Source organism: Medicago truncatula, chromosome 2 (assembly GCF_003473485.1).
Source record: "Medicago truncatula cultivar Jemalong A17 chromosome 2, MtrunA17r5.0-ANR, whole genome shotgun sequence".
NCBI lineage: Eukaryota > Viridiplantae > Streptophyta > Magnoliopsida > Fabales > Fabaceae > Medicago > Medicago truncatula.
The window spans coordinates 36,917,895-36,937,924 of record NC_053043.1 but is presented as its reverse complement, the minus strand read 5'-3'; the positions used below and the strand labels follow the sequence as shown (position 1 = coordinate 36,937,924).

Sequence of the window (20,030 nt, the reverse complement as noted above, 5' to 3'; positions counted from 1 at the left end):
TATAGATAAATTATTTATTCTACTTCTAGATTTAACACAGGATTGTTGATTGATGTAAACTTAATAATGATTGTATGTGTAACATCTCAAATTTAAACAATGAGAGTATATTTTGTTTTTATAAAAAACAATCCAAAAATGATTGAGATCTTGATCATGATCTCCTTTTCATAAAATTTGAGGAGGAATAAGACATCAAGAAAATACTAAGTCGATCATTACTTTGAAGATGAGGATAACATATCAAAAATCGTACATTCAACTTTTTAAAAGTTGAAATATTATGTTTTCTAATATAAAGTTATTTACTTTAATCGCTTAATATGTGACTTAAGAGCACAAGTTAACATGATCGTAAATTAAATTATTGAACTAAGTAAAGTACTAGAAGAGACGAGGTGGACACTGGAGTTCAAAACAAAAGACAACAACAATGCAAACATCAATCGCATCATACTCTTCACTTCCAAACACACTCATCAATTTCAATTTAAGAACAAAATTTTCAAATCTAAACCCTATTTTCCATCGAACTAAACCATGTTCCCAAATCACACTACAAAATCTTCAACCTCAATCACCATTAATCTCTTCCACATCAAAATCCCCCAGAATTCTTGGCCCACTTCGTTGCGGCATTTCGTCGAACGGAGAGAGTGCAAATGCAGGTGGGAGGAGTATTAGAGAATGGGTTGAAGTTTCCGGTGAGGCGATATCGACAGCGTTTCCGTTATGGGTTACAATTGGGTGTGTGTTGGGTTTGATGAGACCAAGTTCGTTTAATTGGGTTACTGATAAATTGAGTATTGTGGGACTTAGTGTAATTATGCTTGGTATGGGTATGACTTTGACTCTTGATGATCTTCGTTCTGCTCTTTCTATGCCTAAAGAAGTTCTTTCTGGTTTTTTTCTTCAATATTCGGTTAGTTTCTGTATACCTTGATACTGTTTATGTTGTTGTACCTTTCATTGTTTACCTTGTTTTGATTACACATGCTATGTTGTTTATTGAGTAGACCACTAAATCCATCACCGGCTTTGTAGGGCGCTCTGAAATAGGTCTATGAGATTATGAATATTTCAAAAAGATATCATAGTTTTGCAAATGCTACAAATATTGATCATTTGATCTTGCTAAGAGTCAGGGACCAAATTCGATCGTAATGTTAGAGACTAAATTGATAGGAAATGATTAAAATATAGGTACATCATATGTATTTTTATTTTTTTTGTTGTTGTGAAAACTCAGTATCCGGTCCAAAGAGCAACTAACACGAGGGGTCCAATCCCACCGTCCACTTGCAGGGCCCCATTTAGTGTCAGAGCTTTGCAACTTTTGCAAAGCTCTGTATGGACTAGCCCACCGAAATTGGCATAAGAGAGAATCAAACTTGAGACCTTGAGAGGAGCACAACCCACAAGCCAATACAATAGTCAACCCAAATGAGTTATATAGGGAAGTGATTGATAGTAAGTAATTAAATATAGGGACCAATTTGACAATTTAATAGAGTCAGGGAGCTTTATGAAATATTCATAATCATAATAACATGGATCTATTTTAGAGTGACCTACAAAGTTTGGGACTAATTTTATGGTTTACTCATTGTTTCTTATTTTTAAAATGATTTTTGTTATTCTGACACAAAATTAGACAGCAATTTTATAATTCAATTTGGATTTGGATGATTAATGTAGTTTTTCTTTTGTCAATGTAGTTTAAATACATGGATAATTGCGTTTAGCCGATATTAATGGATATAACAAAGGTATCACAATTCAATAGTAATCTATTAAACACAATTAATGGTAATTTTGAATGTTTTTAACCACAATCTTTGAATGTATAATTGAACACAAATTGTGGTTATTGAATATCATGTATATTAACGCCTGAAAATCATATATATTTTGAACATAATTTGGATGGTTAATGGATATCGTGTATATTTGAACACTAAATAATTGTGATTAATGACGTTTAAAATTGTGGTTAATTACGTTCATTCGATGATTTATCAATTGTGGCACCTTGTTATATTCATTAACTATCCATCAAATGTAGTATTTGAACTGCGTTAAGTATTTAAATTGTTGTCGTAATTTGTTGTCAAATTTTCGTGTGAAAATTTCATTTCTGATTTAAACATTTGTATTGGAAAACAATAAAATGATTTGTTTTTTGAAAAAGGGATAACACAAAAGGTTGTTTTATGTGATGACTGAAGTTTATGTCCATTTTCACCTGTATCCATACACAAATACTAGGGATGACAAATTGACAATGATATTGTCAAGGTTTTAAATAATGAATGCAATTGTAGATGCAATTCTTGATAAAAAAAAATAGAGTTTGTGAACGGATGCAGTTAATGCAACTGTGATTGTGGTGCTCGCAGCATATTAGTTTGCATGTTTTATAGCAGTCTAACTTGTTTAACTTGATGAGACCTTTCTGACAATTTTCAGGTGATGCCATTATCTGCATTTTTTATAAGCAAACTCTTAAATCTTCCATCACATTATGCAGCTGGTTTAATATTAGTTGGGTGCTGTCCAGGGGGTACGAGTTTTAGTCTACCATTAACATCTATCTTATCTAGTATTGGTTGCCTCACATTGTATTGGTGTTTATGCTTTCTGTCTACCTGTAACGTATTCTATGTAGTCTTTGGTTGCAACACATTTGGTATTATGTAGCTGGTGCTTTATGCTTTCTCTCTATCCTTAACCTAATATATGTAGTCTTTGTTTGCTTGCAGGCACGGCTAGTAATATTGTAACATATCTTGCACGGTACATAACTCTTATTCCAATGAATAGTTGATTAATAGATTTGAGTAGCAGGGTAGTCTGATGATCTATTTATTTTGCTAGTGGAAACGTGGCGCTTTCCGTTGTAATGACAGCTGCTAGCACTCTTTCGGCCGTGGTTAGTATATTTTTATAATGGTTTTAGTTCTATATTTGGTTTTCCAACTTGATGTACAATGTTGATGAGAAAATATGGTACTGGAAGGAATTGCAATCAAATAGAAATGGTGCCATATGGATTTCGTATTGCGAGATTTTTTTGTTTTAACTTTTCATAGTGGTTTATTAGATTTAGTAGTTTTGAGAAGACTTGAAATCATGCATTAACCCATTATCAAAGATACCTACCATAAAAATCTGTTGAGATTGTATAAACTTTTCATACTGTGTATGGCATTTTAGTTTTATTTTGCTTTATTCAGCTCTTCAAAATGGCTACACAATATCAGGAAAAGGGTAAAAAATAACCTTGGGGGAAAGGGTGTGTATCAAACTCAGTTGTTATATTAGCGATAGTATAGTACTTTTATTTGTAAACAACTTTTCACATTGATTCGTTTACTACTTAAAATTGCAGATCATGACTCCTTTTCTTACAGCCAAACTAGCTGGTAAATATGTTGCTGTGGATGCAGCCGGTTTATTGATCTCGACATTACAGGTTAGCTTTCCGTTGCAAATATTGTACCTTTTCCTTGTCATTGTTACCAAAATTAAATTCTCTCTTCATTCTCTATAAACAGGTTGTGCTTTTTCCTGTATTGGCTGGTGCACTACTGAATCAGTATTTCCAACCTCTTGTTAAACTTGTGTCTCCATTGATGCCACCCTTGGCTGTAGCAACTGTGGCAGTTTTATGTGGAAATGCAATTGCACAGAGTTCTTCTGCAATCCTAATGTCTGGTGGGCAGGTGATCTTAGCTTCCTGCCTTCTTCATGCTTCTGGTTTTTTCTTCGGGTACATTCTTGCTAGAATGCTTGGGCTAGATGTGGCATCATCGCGAACTATATCCATTGAAGTTGGCATGCAGGTAAATTTAATATTCTGTGATCACAATTTTAAGCATAGGAAGTTTGCTAGTTGATAAACCTTTTCGCGGTCCTTGATCAATTCTGCATAAGTTTACTCGTTTCTTTACACTCGATATTGTAGAACTCAGTTCTCGGCGTAGTTCTGGCTGCCAAGCACTTTGGAGATCCCCTAACAACAGTACCGTGTGCTGTTTCAAGTGTGTGTCACTCTATCTTTGGTAGCATCTTGGCTGGAATGTGGAGACGCTCTGTGCCTCCTGAGAAGAAGAACTGAATATAGCTAGCTGAATAAGCTTTTGCATGTAACTAGGATGTTTCATTGTTCACTTGTAACATTTTCTGGTCAACAAATTAACTGTTTCTCGGTTGTCATGGTTCTTCGATCATATTATTTTCTTGTAATAGTTAAAAGTGACTTAGACTAAGTATATATTTGGATGCATGGTGGAGAATGTGAGAATATGATTTTCTGGTCAACAAATGTGAGAATATTATTAGTACTTTTTGCTTGCTTTCTGGTTATGCAAAGATTGTTTTTGATACCAATGAGTACATTCTCAGTTTTATCCAGAGAGATTCCTAAAACTGTGATAGCTTTTATTATGCTTTCATGTATCTTTGTTGTAATTGATGTATGTTTCTTTTATGTTTAAAAAGGTTTATGTGCTTCAAATGTGTTTGAGGAAGTTGTAGCAGTATTCAATGATTTCCAAATTGTGGTGAATTTTATGTACATAATTTTTAGACTTGGAGTGCGAGTTATCACCCACAAACTAGTGGACCAATTAATATGAAGTTAAGAGAATCCTGAAAGAAAAAAAAAACTGTTACGGATTGATCAGAAAAGCTAGATGAGGCCTTGTGGACGTATAAACTGCATATAAGACACCTTTGAGACTATCTCCATATCAACTGGAAAGTCATGCTACTTACCTATGAAAGGAAACACAGGACATTTTGGCTCAATGAACTTGAGGAGATTAGTCTCATGATGTATGAGAATGTAACAATCACCAAGAGAACCAAGACCTATAACGATCAGAGGTTTGTTTTTTAGGCATCTAACAATTGCTCACATGTATCTATTCAACGATAATTAACTACCATTCGCTTCAAAATTGTAGTTAATTGTTTGAACGGTAGGTAATTATTGATTGAGGGTATTTTGGATAATTTGATGTACCTATCAGTCTCAAGCAAGTTAAAATCTTAATGGTTTGGACCTTTTGAGATTAAGGAAGTCTCTCTCTACATGGAGCAATGGAATTGAAAGATCCAAGACCCATATAGACTTTAAAGATCAATAAACAAAGAAAAATTGTTGTTCCACTTGTAAAATTGCTAAAAAAAAAAACACATGGAAATTAAGCATTTGACCACAGCTGCAGCTAACTACCGTTCCGTGATCGCAACAATAGTTAACTTCAGTTCGCCTTCTCTTCAACGGCAGTTAACTCCCATTGCTATCCGTTATGCAGACTGACATGTTGTCAACTCTACCAAGCCAATTTTCGGTCTGTCTTTGACTTGTAATTTAGAATGACAATCCCAGAGGAAGTAAAATCAATACACTAACTATACCAAGTCATAAGCAACCACATTATATAATCTATCATAATTCATTAGCATTAAATCAATTTGACATTACGTTAACATTACACGAATGTTTGAAATTTAACAAAAATGAAACATTAGACAACACATTACACAACAATACACGAATAAAGTTAAAAGCCTGTAAAATGACATCAAATCTCTACATACAATATGGGCAGCTGCAGTTGGAACAAACACAGAGATATAGCACATTATTTTTAACCATCGACCTAAACATAAATTCATCTTTATCCACCCCCAAATCTACACATGGTACTTGTACAAATACATGAGATGTAGTATGATATTCACCAAGATGGATAATATTTGTTAAGTTGTTTCTTCAACTCATCCATTGTGTCGGTCGGAGTTAAAAAAAAACTTTAATCGTCTTCTTGAAAGCGGAGTATTGGACATGAACTTCAATTTGTACAGCCCGAGACACGTGAAAGGTAAAGTAGATTATTGTCAAAACATAAACATATTTATATTAAATGCGGAACATTAAAAACCAAGAAAATTGTTGGTGCTTTGTCCACCACATAAAAGTCAAATATTTATATATATATCTATAAAAGGTTAGTTATATATTTGCCACAAAAAATGGTTTTACATTATCTACCACAAAAAATATGTCGATGTACTATCGACCCAATAAAAGGATGAACACCGACAAAAAAAAAATGTCATATTCCATCTAACATAATTCAATCATCCTCATCTTCTGCAATAACTTTAAATTGTTCCTTTACTTTTTCAGGAATGTCACACAAAATCGGATTGACTCGGTTTGACTCTTTTTAGTGGTGACTGTGTATCTCCTTTTTAATGTTCATGAGGTCTCGGAACCAAGTTTCTTGATCCAGAAAATCAAATTCCCATGATGATGCCTCTTGTCTCTTGTGTAGCTTCAACTCTGAAGATGATGGAGGTGGTGGACAACCATCTTTAAAAAAAAACAAGAACAAAATAATTAGGGATTAAGTTAAGACACATTATATGAATTTTTGGGTTACGTGGTGGCCTACCTCTAATTGGGAAAAAAACAAATCTCAGAGATTCCAATTTCGTGATTTGTCAACTCCACTACAACCATATTACAATAAGTTACAATGATGTGACCCATGTCCGGGAGCGTCAACCAACATATTCACGCAACTTGAACATACACGCGGAGTTTCTTGATCATGTTGCTTCATGCTTCAATCTTTTCTTGGATACTTTGTGATCACCACTCCTTTCACACATCAACTCCAACATTGGATTCTGTATGCTGGATCTTTTTATACCAACTGTAAATCCGGCCCTATTTGCTTGTCGCCGTATCGAACTAAGCATGTCTTCTTTATCTTTCCATGTAACTTGGCTTGAAAAGAAATGAGCCGTGTCAACTTCATTGACACCAAGTTGGGACACACCAAAATTAACATGCAAAGTTTTAACACTAACGGAAGTTTCAACATGAATGGATCCACTACAAGAAATCTGGTAATTTGCCAGGGGCAGAAGCCCTAGCAAAATGCATAAAGCCTTGGCAAATGGACGTTTGCCAGGAGCAGAATCACCAGCAAATCTGCTCATCGCAAATGATCCTACCAGGGGTTTAGCTCCTGGAAAATGCGCTCCTGGCACAGGCCCTGGCTCAACCCCTGGCAAATTGTGTCTGCATGATAGCAGGCTTTTCTGACGCATTCTGGTCACATCAGTCCTTTTCAAACCATGCCGGGGATTAACCCCTGGCAAAATGTGTACGAATATTAAAAAAAAAAATGTATTTTAAATGTTTAAAAAATCAAAATATTAAAATTTAATAATTAAAATAATTTAAAAAAAAAACATTTTAAAATTAACTTCAACAAATTATACAAATTAACTTCAACAAAACAAAAACACAAACCTAAAAATTGAATTATAGCTTAACTTAAAACATTATGTCCTAAAAATTGAATTATAGCTTAACTTAAAACATTGTTTCTAAAAGGTTCAAGAGCAGAGGAACTCTAAACCTCAACACTAGAGAACAGCCACTACCCTCCCATTTGAGACCAGAGGGAACTAAATGCTACAAAAAAAAAAAAAAAAACAATTGAACAACCTACAACATCAGCTACAAAGAAATAGCAGCGGCCTGAAGCGACTAAGGCAATAACAGAAGCTACTCCAAACTAAAGAAGAACGAGAGTGCAGTTCCACTAACAGAGAAAATCCCATAAACATTGCAGAGCCCAAAATACCGACCAGCCCAAAAACCAACTGGGTATCCATAACAAAGTGATTTCAAGATAGAAAACAATACATTTTCAGTTCCCAAAAACACACACACAAGAAAAATATAGCTCCATTATGAAATGTCCAGGGCAAGATAAATGAAGGAAAATTAAATAGAAAGAAAGAAAGAAACCAAGGAAAACAATTATGTATGTCGTTGAGTCTTACTTGTATAGTAGCAAGTCTTCTATCAATTCCTTTTCTCTGCGCTTTTTCAATTCATTTTTCCTTACGTAGTTTCCCATCTGAAGATAACATATCAGATAAGAGTTTGAAAATTTCAGAATTACAACTTTGCAGTTCTCTAACAATATGATGATACTTGAATTTTCGTGACTCTGTTACTAACTACACCAAAGTTCCTCTCAACTGTGATGGTTCACGGATCCTTAGCTAAGTTCACAAATGACTATACTGGCATCTAAATGTTCCAAGTGTTTGAAGCAAAGATATGAAAGACAATTATCTATAACAAGTTTTGTTCTAAATTCACATTTCTCTACATAGTCAACACTAAAATCAAACAGAGTCAACACTAAAATCAAATGCTACTGAAAGACTTCAAAGATATGTGCTATTTTAATCCATTTAATAGAAATGCAGCCACTGTCCTATATCAATCAAATGCTACAGAAATGCCAATGGACTGAAAGCTCCATCAGACCAGATGCCCGGCCAGACCATTTTAGACCAAACCAAAACTCACAAACATGGCATCCCAATCCAAAATTGATGGAAAAGTTCACAAATCACAACATAGGTGTGCCAATTAACACATAAAAGGAGCATACAAAGTTCAAAATCGATAGACAAATTGACAAGGCTCAAATTTACAACAGAGTGAAGAATGGTGGAACTAAGTTCCCCTCATTGAAGATGGATTTAGCACAGTAGAGCTAGATTAAACATAATAGACACACATTTAATACACGGATAAATTTGCAAATTAAACATCACTTTGATCAAAAACAACTTAACATAATATTCTTTAAAAATTAAACACAAGCTTTCTAATTCATAAATTACTAAAATCATCTGAATTTGGCATATTTAAAAACATCAATCAAACAAACACAACATGCTTAATTTGATGGCTTCTTCAAAAACCATAAAATATATAAAAGTCCTTAAAAATAAAAATACCGAACATACTACTTGTGTCTTCTTAATTTGTGATATAGCTAGCTATATCCCACCCACTACACTTGCTATTTTCCACTAGATATTGTGTCTGCAGAGAGAACTCGGTCATATTGTCAACATTAATAGCAATGCAATAACTAATAGTGATAGCAAAATTTAGAGACCACTCCATAAAATCTAACTTTAGACTAAAAAAGACATTAGTTAGCTTGGTTTCCATTCTACAATTTAAAGGAATCATAGCATATAAAAAAATTAATTCGTTCCATCATACAGATGGATCCACCATTTTTTTCTGTTCTATGTATTGACAGCCCTGCATACATTCATAAACACGTTCCCCACTTCTACTTATTCTTCCATACTAATATTTCTTCTATGCAATATTCATTTCACAAATATTAAATTGTTTTTAGAGAAGAGCAAAAAGATAGAACTCACCCAAATGAAGAAAAAGGATAAAATGCTACAATTGAGTTTTCTGACACGGCGGAGGAATTCCGATACGGCTGCTGAGGTTTCCAACGCGGTGGTCGCCGGTAAAAGTTCTCGAATCCCGAAATAAATTGGGGGTTTTGGTTGTGGACATAATAGAGAATAAGGTTATCACTTTTGTTTATCCAAATGAGGTCAATGGTAGCCGGAAAGTAAGAGAGAAGGTGGTGATTTGGGTATTTCAAACTCTCACCAATCTAAAAATAAATTAGTGGTTATTGAAGAGGAAGAAGAAAGGAATTTAATGGTTGTGGTGGGGTTGTCAAAGGAGGTCGGACGGAGAAGTAGCTGTGGCTGGAAGTTGGTGGTGGTGGTTATCATGGAGAAGAAGATGAGAAGTGTACGATGCTGTTGTTTTGGAGAGAGAATGTGTGATAACAATTGGTGTAAAAGAAGAGATAAAAGAATGTGTGGTGTTTTGTTAAAAAAATAAAATAAAGGGGAAATAATAAGCCAGGGGCTGCTTGCAATTTGCGAGGGGCACACCCCTGTTTTTGCTAAAAGCGTTCCATTTCAATTTGCCAGGGTTTCCCTCGCATAACTCCTGGTAAATTTGCTAGGAGTTCTTGCTCCTGGCATTATTCCCTGGCAATATGCAACATTTCTTATAGTAATTCATCAATATTTGATTTGACATCAACTGAAGCTTCAACCTTAGGTGGTTTAAACTCCCCAAAATAATTGACAAAACTAGGTTATGTTTCAATCGGATCATTATTCGCATTCTCAACCATAACTATAAATAAACATCATAGAATTCCAAAAACATTTAATTAATATTTAACTCAAAAGAAAAAATATGAAGAAAAAAAAAGGCAGTAGCTTTTGGAAATACAAGGCCACAACGGTAGCTAAGTGCAGTTCTCCCAACCACAACTTAATACTATTCTACCAATGGTAGTTAAGTACAGACGGATGCATGTCAGAAACAACAAAATTATGGCATAAAATTCTTCAAATGTAAAGGGATTAAAATATACATTATCTGTTTTTTGACATTAAATGTGTGTAGAAACCATCTAACAATCCTTCTTCAATGATTTGAGACAAAGATTGAGGGGAAAAAATTTACAATTTGGGGTTTTTGTGGATGTGGTAAAAGAGGTGATGAAGGAACAGTGAAGTAGGAGTAGGCCTGCTGGTTTTAAGAAAATTCCTTCACAACAGGAGTTACTACCGTTGAAGAGAAGACGAACTGCGGTTAACTATCGTTGCAATCACAAAATGATAGTTAGCTGCAGTTAGGGTCAAATGCATAATTTCCCTGTATTTTCTTTTAGCAATTTTACAAGTGGGAACAACAATGTTCATAAACAAAATGATGGTCTCATCTCACTTTACACCCTCATGCATTTTTATTTTTTTTGGTTTATTTGCCGACGTCAAACTAGTCACATATTCACATTAAAGAATCATTTTTTGAGAGTCAACCATACATTTTCATCCTTATGTTTGTATTTTTCTGGTTTATTTGTTGTTTTTACTTTTTTTCTTTTTTTTTTTATAAAAATAAACGATATTCATTTATTCAAATTGATATCAATACAATACAAATTTAAATTCGCTAAAAACAAAAAGGATGATTATGTGAACAAACTCACAACATCCATGTTAATAGCATAAAACGGAAAAATATTTATGCCTATAAATATGACTATATTCATATTAGTCATATTAAAATTAAGTAAGTTAACAATAAAATAAGCTCTAATCATGAGTTTTTGGATAAAATTAAGTTGTTTTTTTCTAGGCAAATAATATTAATTTGGCTCTTGGTTTTTATAGTTGGTGGTTATGCTTTTTTTTTTTTGGACATATTGGATGTTATTTTTTGTGTTTTATTGGCGGCTTGCTTTTTTCGGCTTGATCACTGTTATTGAACTTTGAAATTCTACCTTGGTACGTCTTGTGTTTCGGAGAATGTTTTATCAGTTTATGTTCAAAAAGAAAATTAAGTTAAGAAAACAAGATTTATGCACAATTCTACATCAGATATGCTTGACTTGTGTTTTGCTTGAATGTTAAGGCAATTTTTTATTTTTATGTTTGGGTTTTTTCTATGATGGTTGTTAAATAGGTCCTTCAATTTTGCTCCTGATCGGGTCGTAACTCCCGATCGATTGTTTTTGTGTGTATATCACGATCAGATCATAACTTTCAATCAAAATTTTTAGACAAGTGAATAATTTTGAGGGGCATATTGAACAACTATCCTTTTTCTATTTAGGTCTTTTTGACAAACACAATATACCGTTTATGGCCGATAGCTTATAAATTCATATAACTTAAAAATTTGTTGAACCCCTTTGTTCCTTTGTCTCTTCAAATGAAAAAAAAATAAAAATAATAATAATTTTTAGTGTAGAGTATCCTAACTCATACTAACAATAAGAATGCGCAAAGATAGAAAACCAATGTTTAAAAGTCATTCGTCAAATTGTGTGGAATTTTTCTAGGACATTTTCCATATAATTATGTATGCTAGACCCTTATCTTTTTTCATTGACTGACTTTTAAATTGCATATTAGCCAGCAATTTGGAATGGTTTAAAGGGACTTTTTCATTTGTCCTTCTTCCTTGACTGACTTCATAACAACAATGACGGTCAAGCATTTTTAAACCACTATAATTCTTCATCACAATAATTATAATAATGTTAATAATAATAATAATAATGTATCCCCGTGAGCTTACCTCAGTTGGTAGGGATATTGCATATTATATGCAGGAGGCGGGGTACGAACACCGCACACTCCACTTCTCCACAATTAAATTGTATGAGCTCTAGCCACTAGACTACTTGACCAAAAAAATAAAAAAAAAATTATTATTATTATTATTAATTATTAATAAATATTATATTTATTATTATTGTTGTTTTATTATTATTATTATTTTTATTTTTATTATTATTATTATTATTATTATTTCAGATTTTTTAACCATTATATATATCATTGGCCTCTTGCCTAGTTTCTCATCAACACACAAGCAAAAATGGTTAATCAAACTTTATATGGTCTCTTTATTTTTTCACTTTCAATGCATTGTTTCATTGCTTGCTTAGCTTCAGAAGCAGGTAACCATCAATTAGCCAATCAAACTTTCCAATCAGAAGAATTGCATAAGTTGAAGAAAATGATAACAAGTCGTCTTAAGCAAATTAACAAGCCTGCTGTGAAGACAATTCAAGTATGTTAAAAAAATCTTAAATCTTCATATTAGAATATTTTATGAAGTAATATTATTTAGGGTAATTCTAATTTTTCATTATAAATTATCTTTTTTGGATAATAATTTGTTGAAGCTAAACTTAGAGTATTTTGTACTTGGATTCAAGTCATTTTAGATAACTAAAAAATTATTCCATCCTAGCATTTATAAAAATTTGAAACTCTCATTACCTTATAAAATGTGAATCTTAAAGTATTAATGGTCCTTAGATATAGTAATTGCTTATTTTAACTTTTTCAAAATTTGTTAATTGATCCTTATAAAGCGCTTCTTATAAATTTTTAAACTTTGTAAATTGATCCCTCAATTTTTTTCAAAACTTCAATGTTGATCCAACTAATTTTAAAACTTTTGAAACTTACACAAATGATCAAACTTTAAATAAGCAATTACTATATCTAATTAAACAAAAAATATCTTATAATAAAGAGAGTTCTATTAAAGCATTTGAATTGTTTTTAACTTTCATATTATTTATCAAACCACACTCTTAGATTATGGTTGGGTTTGTTTTTATATATTTTGTGTTTATGTTCATTTTTACAGAGTTCGGATGGCGATATTATAGATTGCGTTGTGTCTCATAAACAACCAGCTTTTGATCATCCTCTATTGAAAGGACAAAAACCATTGGTATTGTTTGTTAATTGAATTAAGGAAAATTCAAAAATATATATTTTGAATCTAATTAAGCTATTATATTTCAACTTAATAATTGATCATTTTTCATGCATATGATATATATATAGGATCCTTTAGAAAGATCAAAAGGCAATAACCAAACCGACATTTTGAGTGGTAAGTTTCAATTGTGGAGCTTATATGATGAATCATGTCCAGAAGGAACAATTCCAATTAGAAGAGCAAAAGAAGAAGACATATTAAGAGCTAGCTCTATTGACACGTTTGGAAGAAAATTAAGTCAAGTAGCAACGGATGCCACTGAATATAAACATGTGGTATGCAATCATAGAAACTCGTATTTTTTGTCACTTAGTATTTTTTGTTTTTCTGGTTTTTTTTCTTCTTCTTTTTCTTTTTTCATGCAAATTATAAACTTTTTTTAGAGGGATAAATGTCTAATGTATATAGAAAATTACACATGAATAGAAGACAAACGAGTAATAAGTTGCACTCTTAACTTTTTTTTAGATGACAAAACCAATATTCTTTAAAGTTACACTACTATGTATGCCCTTTTTTGAACTCTTTGTAGGAGATTTACATTCTTTGGTGTTAGGAAGTCAAACATGTGTTTTAGATTGACCAATCTTCATGTTCGAACTCGAATTTAGGCATGCAATAATGTTAGAACTCATAAAAAGAATTTGTCATCCATTTGAGTCACACAAAATTTGAGACATTAATATTGGCAGTTCGTTGTGTGGATGATATATTGGGTTTTAAAAAATAAAAAAAAACTAGTAAAAGACATGAACATTCTCTTGGGTCGCATAACATCGCGCTAGTTATATACAAAATAATTATATTTGTAATATTGTGAAATGTTCAAAGATAATAAATAAAACTTATTAATATTAGTATAATGTTTCTATTAAATAGTTCTTTCTTTTATATACAAAAATCCATTAAAATTTTGCATATTGTAGGTTTCATTTGCTTATATATTCGAATGCAAATTTTTATATATCAATTTGAGAAAAGTTGATATGATAAAACTATGAAAACTTGTGACTATTTTTAAAATATCAACATTAATATAGTGTTTCTATTAAATATTTTATTATTTTATATGCAAAACACCATTAAATATTTGCACTGTATTCGTTGCAGATTTTATGTGCTTATATGTGAGAAATCATCTTTTTATGTATCAATATGAGAAAATCGACGTGATCATAAAATTTTGAAAATTTATGACTATTTTCAACATATCAACATTAATGCATCGCTTGAATTAAATATTTTTTATTTTATATTCAAAACATCGTTAAATGTTCTCGTGATCTTAGCTCAGTTGATATGTCTAATATATGAAAGGTCAGAGGTTCAAACCCGGCCACCACAAAAAAAAAAAAAAAAACATCGTTAAATATTTGCACTATATTTGTTGCAGGATTTTGTGTTTATATATGCGAAAGAATTTTTTTATGTACCGATATGATAAATTTTTTTTTTATGGAAACGATATGATAAAATGTTGAAAATGCATGACTATTTTAAAATATCACAATGATGTAGTGCTTTGATTATTATTTTTATATGAAAATAAGGGATATTAAGAGATTAAAATAGGTGATAATAAACTATTTTCTTATATTTATGACAATAAGAGAGGAAACCTAACTGTTTTCCTATAATTATGTCATAATACATCATTTTTTTTTGGTTACACATCATTCTTTTTGTTTAATATTAAATAGAGAATTGACTTGTACAAAAAAAAAAAATAGACAATTGACCATAAAAGTCGTTAAATTAATGAGATTAAAAGTCTAACCGATGACATTTTAGTCAATTTGGTGGGTATTAGTTTTTTCTTTTGCATCGGTTTTCAATCAATCAATGGTGGACGATTAATCTGGCCCACCATTCATGCTTAGAGACATGCGCACTAGTCAAGCGTTGTTCCCTTGAGAATCGAACCCGACATTTCCTGAGTACGTCATTGGAAGGAGCTTCTTATCACTGGAGCCCAAACAACTTGATTTTATCAGTTTTAATATATCACAAGTTTTATCTTTCTTTTTTTTTAAGAAGTATGTTATCGATTATTTTTAGCAATATCCAATTGTTTCAGATTTTGTGAAACAGAAAAGAAATTGTTAAACAAAACAAATTGCAATTTTTTTTTGTACTATAACCGTTTTGTTCAAAAAGTTTATTATCGGTCTTCGTAAGTTTAACTCAGTTGATATGGACAATGCATAATATATATAAGATCTAAAATTCAAACCCTAGCCACCACAAAAAAAAGTTTATTATCGATTTTTAAGAATTATGTATCGCCAATTAAGTTAAGGTCATTAAGAAACTAATCTAAAAGACTTTAATAAATTTATTGAACATTCATATTAATATTGTACTAAAGTTTATGATTGTTTCATCACGCACCTATAATCAAATACTATGGTTGTCTCATTTAATCTAATTCTATTATTTTGAAAATGAATTATAAGAAATGGATTCTTCTGATTGCTCTACACTGCACAGCATTCATATGGGTCTGTGACTGGAGATCGATACTATGGAGCAAAGGCTACAATAAATTTGTGGGCTCCACATGTAGAAGATGAAAATGAATTCAGCTTGTCTCAAATATGGGTCCTCGCCAATGGAAATGAGAACACCATTGAAGCTGGTTGGCAGGCATGTTCATAAATAACATACTTTTCTTTTTATCTATTCATTTCCACTTTAATTCATTTCCTATATGCATAGATATTTTATCTATTTAATTAGTATATACTAATATCTATATACGTCAATAATCATGTTATAGTAATCTCACTTTGCCCTTTGATTATATATGTCAATATCTCAAATTTACTTTCATGAATTACCTCACATCACATGCCCTAGTAATTTATGAAAACAAGGTTTAACTCATAAATTGTTACAGTTTTTTTTTTTATAGCAAAGACGAAATTACTGTATTTCATTCGTAATAAGAGAGTACATAGTAGTGGGAACAACATGGAAAACAAAGGGGCGAGGATGAGATAAGGCGGCTCTAGCAATACTATGAGCAACCTTATTTATTTGCCTCCTAACAAACGACGCCACAAAGTCGTAAGATATTTTTACATTGAATCACAAGATCTCCAAATTCATTGAGGGGAGTAGTAGTAGACTAGAGTGTATTCACCAAGGATCTACTTTCAGTTTCAAATATAACATTATGCATGCCATGTTTTCAAAAAAAACATTATGCATGCCATTGGAGATTGCCATCTTCATAGCTTCTAGCAGCCCAATAGTTTCCACTTCAAGAAGTAGCAGAAAATTGCATGTAATATGATTTTCCAAGTAAAAGCTGCCCTAATGAATCTCGAAAATATCTTATTTTCCTTTCAAAAATATCTAACCTAAATGCATTCTAAAGACAATGAGCATGTCAACAATATCTACCTCTTATAAGATCAGGTCATTTTTATGCAGGTGAGCCACCAGATCTACGGAGACTATCTCCCTAGAATATTCGTCTATTGGACGGTAAGTAATTTATAAGCCAAAAGTTAGGCATTTTCTCATATGTTTTTGGTGTGGTTCTTCACATAACGTACGTGCTTATAACAACTAATGAATTTTTCAAATCCACAATTTTCTCTTCTCAAAGTTTGTTCCAAGTACAAAAATTAAATTTTATGTGAAAACCATACAAGAAACACATAAGAAAATGCATCTAAACTTTGCCCTAATTTATATTGTAACAAACGGATTATTAAATAAAATTATTAAAGTAATAGTAGTAGTAGTAATTGCAGGCCAATGGATATAAAGGAACTGGATGCTACAATTTACGTTGTCCAGGCTTTGTTCAAACTAGCAAAACATTTGCACTTGGAGGTGCACTCTCTCCACCTTCTACGTATAATGGACGGCAAATTGAAATTACTTTATTAATCTATAAGGTAATTTTCTACTCAGATTATTAAATTGACTTAGGTTTATGAATAATTTGGTACAAAACTCGTCTCCCTCCTCTTGTTTTTTACATTTTTTTTTTCCTTCAAGAATGTGTGAATTATCAATAATAACTTCAAACGTGTAGAGACTAGAGATAAGTCAATTTGGTTAATAAAGTGAAGAAATAAAAATTTGTTTTTGAAATTGACAAAATTTCAATCGTACAGTAATAATTTTTGGTATAAATAAGATTGATCTGGTATATATGTGGCTAATGTGATTGAGTTCATTCGTAAAAATCTTTTGATCTATTTCGTTTCATTAACCAAATTGACAAATCTCTAGAAATTTATAAGACTATTGAATCATGAAAAAAGTAAAATTAATCAAAGATATTTTCTTTAATGGATAAAATGTTACACTATATTATTTTTTTGTACAACGTCAAACTAAGTTTTTTTATAGTGTCATTTAAGGTTATATGATAGATTTTTAGCAAGTGTATTAAAACTATCGAAGTAATAAAATAAAAGTTCGATTTCACAGGGACCGTGATAATATCAATAAAAAAGTAGCGTTATTAATTAAATAGGATGTGTAAAAGTTATTTTGTTTGCCCTAGGCACTAGATTTGATTTGATTGCATAAAATTTTAAATAATAGAAAGTAAAGATTTGATTAGAAAATATAGAGAGAGATGAAATCAGGTCTTTCGAATCCTCTGGTTTCCCTAATTGATATACTGCACCTATTTTCTACGAATGATTTTCTAGTTTCACGATGGTTAGCAAAATAGTCCTAATCAATCCATTGACTTAGGACCCTCTTCTCAGATGACAACCCCTAATTCCTTAATTAGGTGGTCTAATACTCTTTGAAGGTTTTATGAACGTTAACTTAATATCACAAATAAACGATTATCCAACCATGTTTATTTGAACAATTCAATTAGGTCTAAGTTGAAAGCTATGGTTAGCAGTCATTCATTCTCACAAAATCATGTTTATATTTGATCAGGATATAAAAAACATTAAGAACAATTGAATTGAATAAAAACTAGATTGACATTCACAATAGATAGAGTTTCACAACAACATGTTTCAATTATGGTTACACAGAATCATCTCAGACCTAGTCTCTAAGAGATTTAGCCACTCATAATCGAGTTTACAAATAGCATAATCAATATAGGAATTAAAACATACATGAACTGATAAAAAGTTGAAAAAATCGCCCTCCTAGTAGTCTTCTGGTCTCAAAATCACACTTTGCTCTCTCCAAATCGTAACACTTGTTTTCAGAATAAACTTCAGCATAAATAGGCACAGAATTTCACCAAATTGTGTCACTAAATCGTGTCACGTATTTACCTTGTGTAACAAACTTCCTAAATTAGGGTTCCTGAAATCGTGTCACGAATTAGCCATCGTGACACGTTTTGCTCAATGTCGAATGCATGCTTTCAAGGCTTCAAATCGTGACACGTTTTTCAGCAACCTTGTCACGATTTCACTTTCATTAGTTTCTTCAATTTTTCCTGCTTTTCTTGTTACTTAAGTTGCTTTGTGAACTCAAAAATGTGATGAAATTACATGATGATAAGGTGTCATCATTATATATATATATATGTTTTTTTGTGCAGGATCAAAAAACTGGGAATTGGTGGCTTGAATATGGATCTGGAAACATAATTGGATATTGGCCATCCTCTTTGTTCACAAGCTTAAAGGATAGTGCAACTACTGTTGAATTTGGTGGAGAAGTGTATATAAAGTCAACTGGGACACACTCATCAACCCAAATGGGTAGTGGACATTTTGCTGATGAGGGTTCTTCAAAAGCTTCATATTTTAGGGATATGCAAGTTGTGAATTCCGATAACAAGTTGATTCCATTGTCAAATCTCAATGTGTTTGCAGAAGAACCAAAATGTTATAATATAATAAAAGGGACTAGTAACGAGGGGAATTACTTTTACTATGGTGGACCTGGAAAGAATATGAATTGTCCTTAATGAAATGAACAATAGAGAATTGGAATTCTAATGATATACATTGAAAGTCAAGTATTATATATGATAATAAAATGAAATAACTGATCATTTTCTTTATTTGATTGTGTTAAAGTTTGATGTTGTTGTCAAATTGTCCTTTTCTCTATGGAGTACTTACTAAGTAAACTATTGTTTGTTCCTCAAAATTGATTTTGCTTTTGGTGAACAAATCGTGATACGATTTTAGAAATCATGGCACAATTTTTTATACTGAATGTGGGTAGTTACAGGAAGCAAAATCATAGAGCGGTTAAAAATTTTGTGGCACAATTTTTTTTATGAGGATGTAGTACGGTAGTGTGTACTATCTTCATCTTTTTACAAAGTGTCGATGTTGGGTAGGGTACATGAAGAGATTTATGTTTGTATTTGATTAATACAAAGTCATAGGTATGATGATAACTCTCTTTGAGAGGATAATATATTGAAATCTTATATAATTTCAAGAGTACTTATGAGTTCTTGATTGATTTATAAATAATATAGATAAATCACTTGAAATGATATTTCTATAAGTTCATAAATAATGTTCTTGACTTTTATTTGATTTGATTTCAATAAGAGCATTAAACTTTTTTTTTTAAGTGCGGTGTATTGAACACCTATACTGGTTGTCGTGATTACAGGACCAACAATGATAACAACAAAGACAATAAACAACATTAATAGTTTTTCTTTAAATAAGATCTAAAATAGTATCATTGGAGAATACGACAAGAGATATAGTTGTTATAAGAATACATACAATAAAGTACAAGTATATATTATATCTCTTTGCCCTTGAAGTGACTTATATATGACTGT

At 31.7% G+C, this 20,030-nt stretch overlaps 2 protein-coding genes and 1 long non-coding RNA gene across 3 annotated transcripts; 2 read left to right on the top strand and 1 right to left on the bottom strand.

Annotated features, from left to right (window-relative positions):
- Positions 1-382: 382 nt before the first annotated feature.
- On the top strand, positions 383-4,415 carry LOC25487179 (probable sodium/metabolite cotransporter BASS1, chloroplastic). Its single transcript, XM_024776415.2, has 7 exons — positions 383-922; positions 2,470-2,563; positions 2,763-2,796; positions 2,878-2,932; positions 3,392-3,475; positions 3,558-3,845; positions 3,968-4,415. The coding sequence occupies exons 1-7, from the start codon at positions 434-436 to the stop codon at positions 4,118-4,120; spliced, it is 1,197 nt and encodes a 398-aa protein (XP_024632183.1). The 5' UTR covers positions 383-433; the 3' UTR covers positions 4,121-4,415.
- A 1,547-nt stretch (positions 4,416-5,962) lies between these two features.
- Positions 5,963-9,288, bottom strand: LOC25487178 (uncharacterized). The gene is made up of 4 exons (XR_005644169.1): positions 8,866-9,288; positions 7,879-7,955; positions 6,471-7,695; positions 5,963-6,388 (listed from the first exon to the last, which is right to left on the bottom strand). It is a non-coding gene; the product is annotated as an uncharacterized lncRNA (long non-coding RNA).
- A 3,045-nt stretch (positions 9,289-12,333) lies between these two features.
- LOC25487177 (uncharacterized) lies at positions 12,334-19,283 on the top strand. The gene is made up of 7 exons (XM_013609043.3): positions 12,334-12,541; positions 13,130-13,216; positions 13,333-13,542; positions 15,758-15,913; positions 16,706-16,759; positions 17,032-17,178; positions 18,816-19,283. The coding sequence occupies exons 1-7, from the start codon at positions 12,347-12,349 to the stop codon at positions 19,185-19,187; spliced, it is 1,221 nt and encodes a 406-aa protein (XP_013464497.2). The 5' UTR covers positions 12,334-12,346; the 3' UTR covers positions 19,188-19,283.
- Positions 19,284-20,030: the final 747 nt, after the last annotated feature.

Bases quoted from the DNA above. Each gene is read 5' to 3' on its own strand.
- LOC25487179 (XM_024776415.2), top strand. From the start codon at position 434: ATGCAAACATCAATCGCATCATACTCTTCACTTCCAAACACACTCATC. The intron at 923-2,469 runs GTTAGTTTCTGT...GACAATTTTCAG, and splicing joins GTTTTTTTCTTCAATATTCG to GTGATGCCATTATCTGCATT. The intron at 2,933-3,391 runs GTTAGTATATTT...TTAAAATTGCAG, and splicing joins CTAGCACTCTTTCGGCCGTG to ATCATGACTCCTTTTCTTAC.
- LOC25487177 (XM_013609043.3), top strand. From the start codon at position 12,347: ATGGTTAATCAAACTTTATATGGTCTCTTTATTTTTTCACTTTCAATG. The intron at 13,217-13,332 runs GTATTGTTTGTT...ATATATATATAG, and splicing joins TGAAAGGACAAAAACCATTG to GATCCTTTAGAAAGATCAAA. The intron at 16,760-17,031 runs GTAAGTAATTTA...TAGTAATTGCAG, and splicing joins GAATATTCGTCTATTGGACG to GCCAATGGATATAAAGGAAC.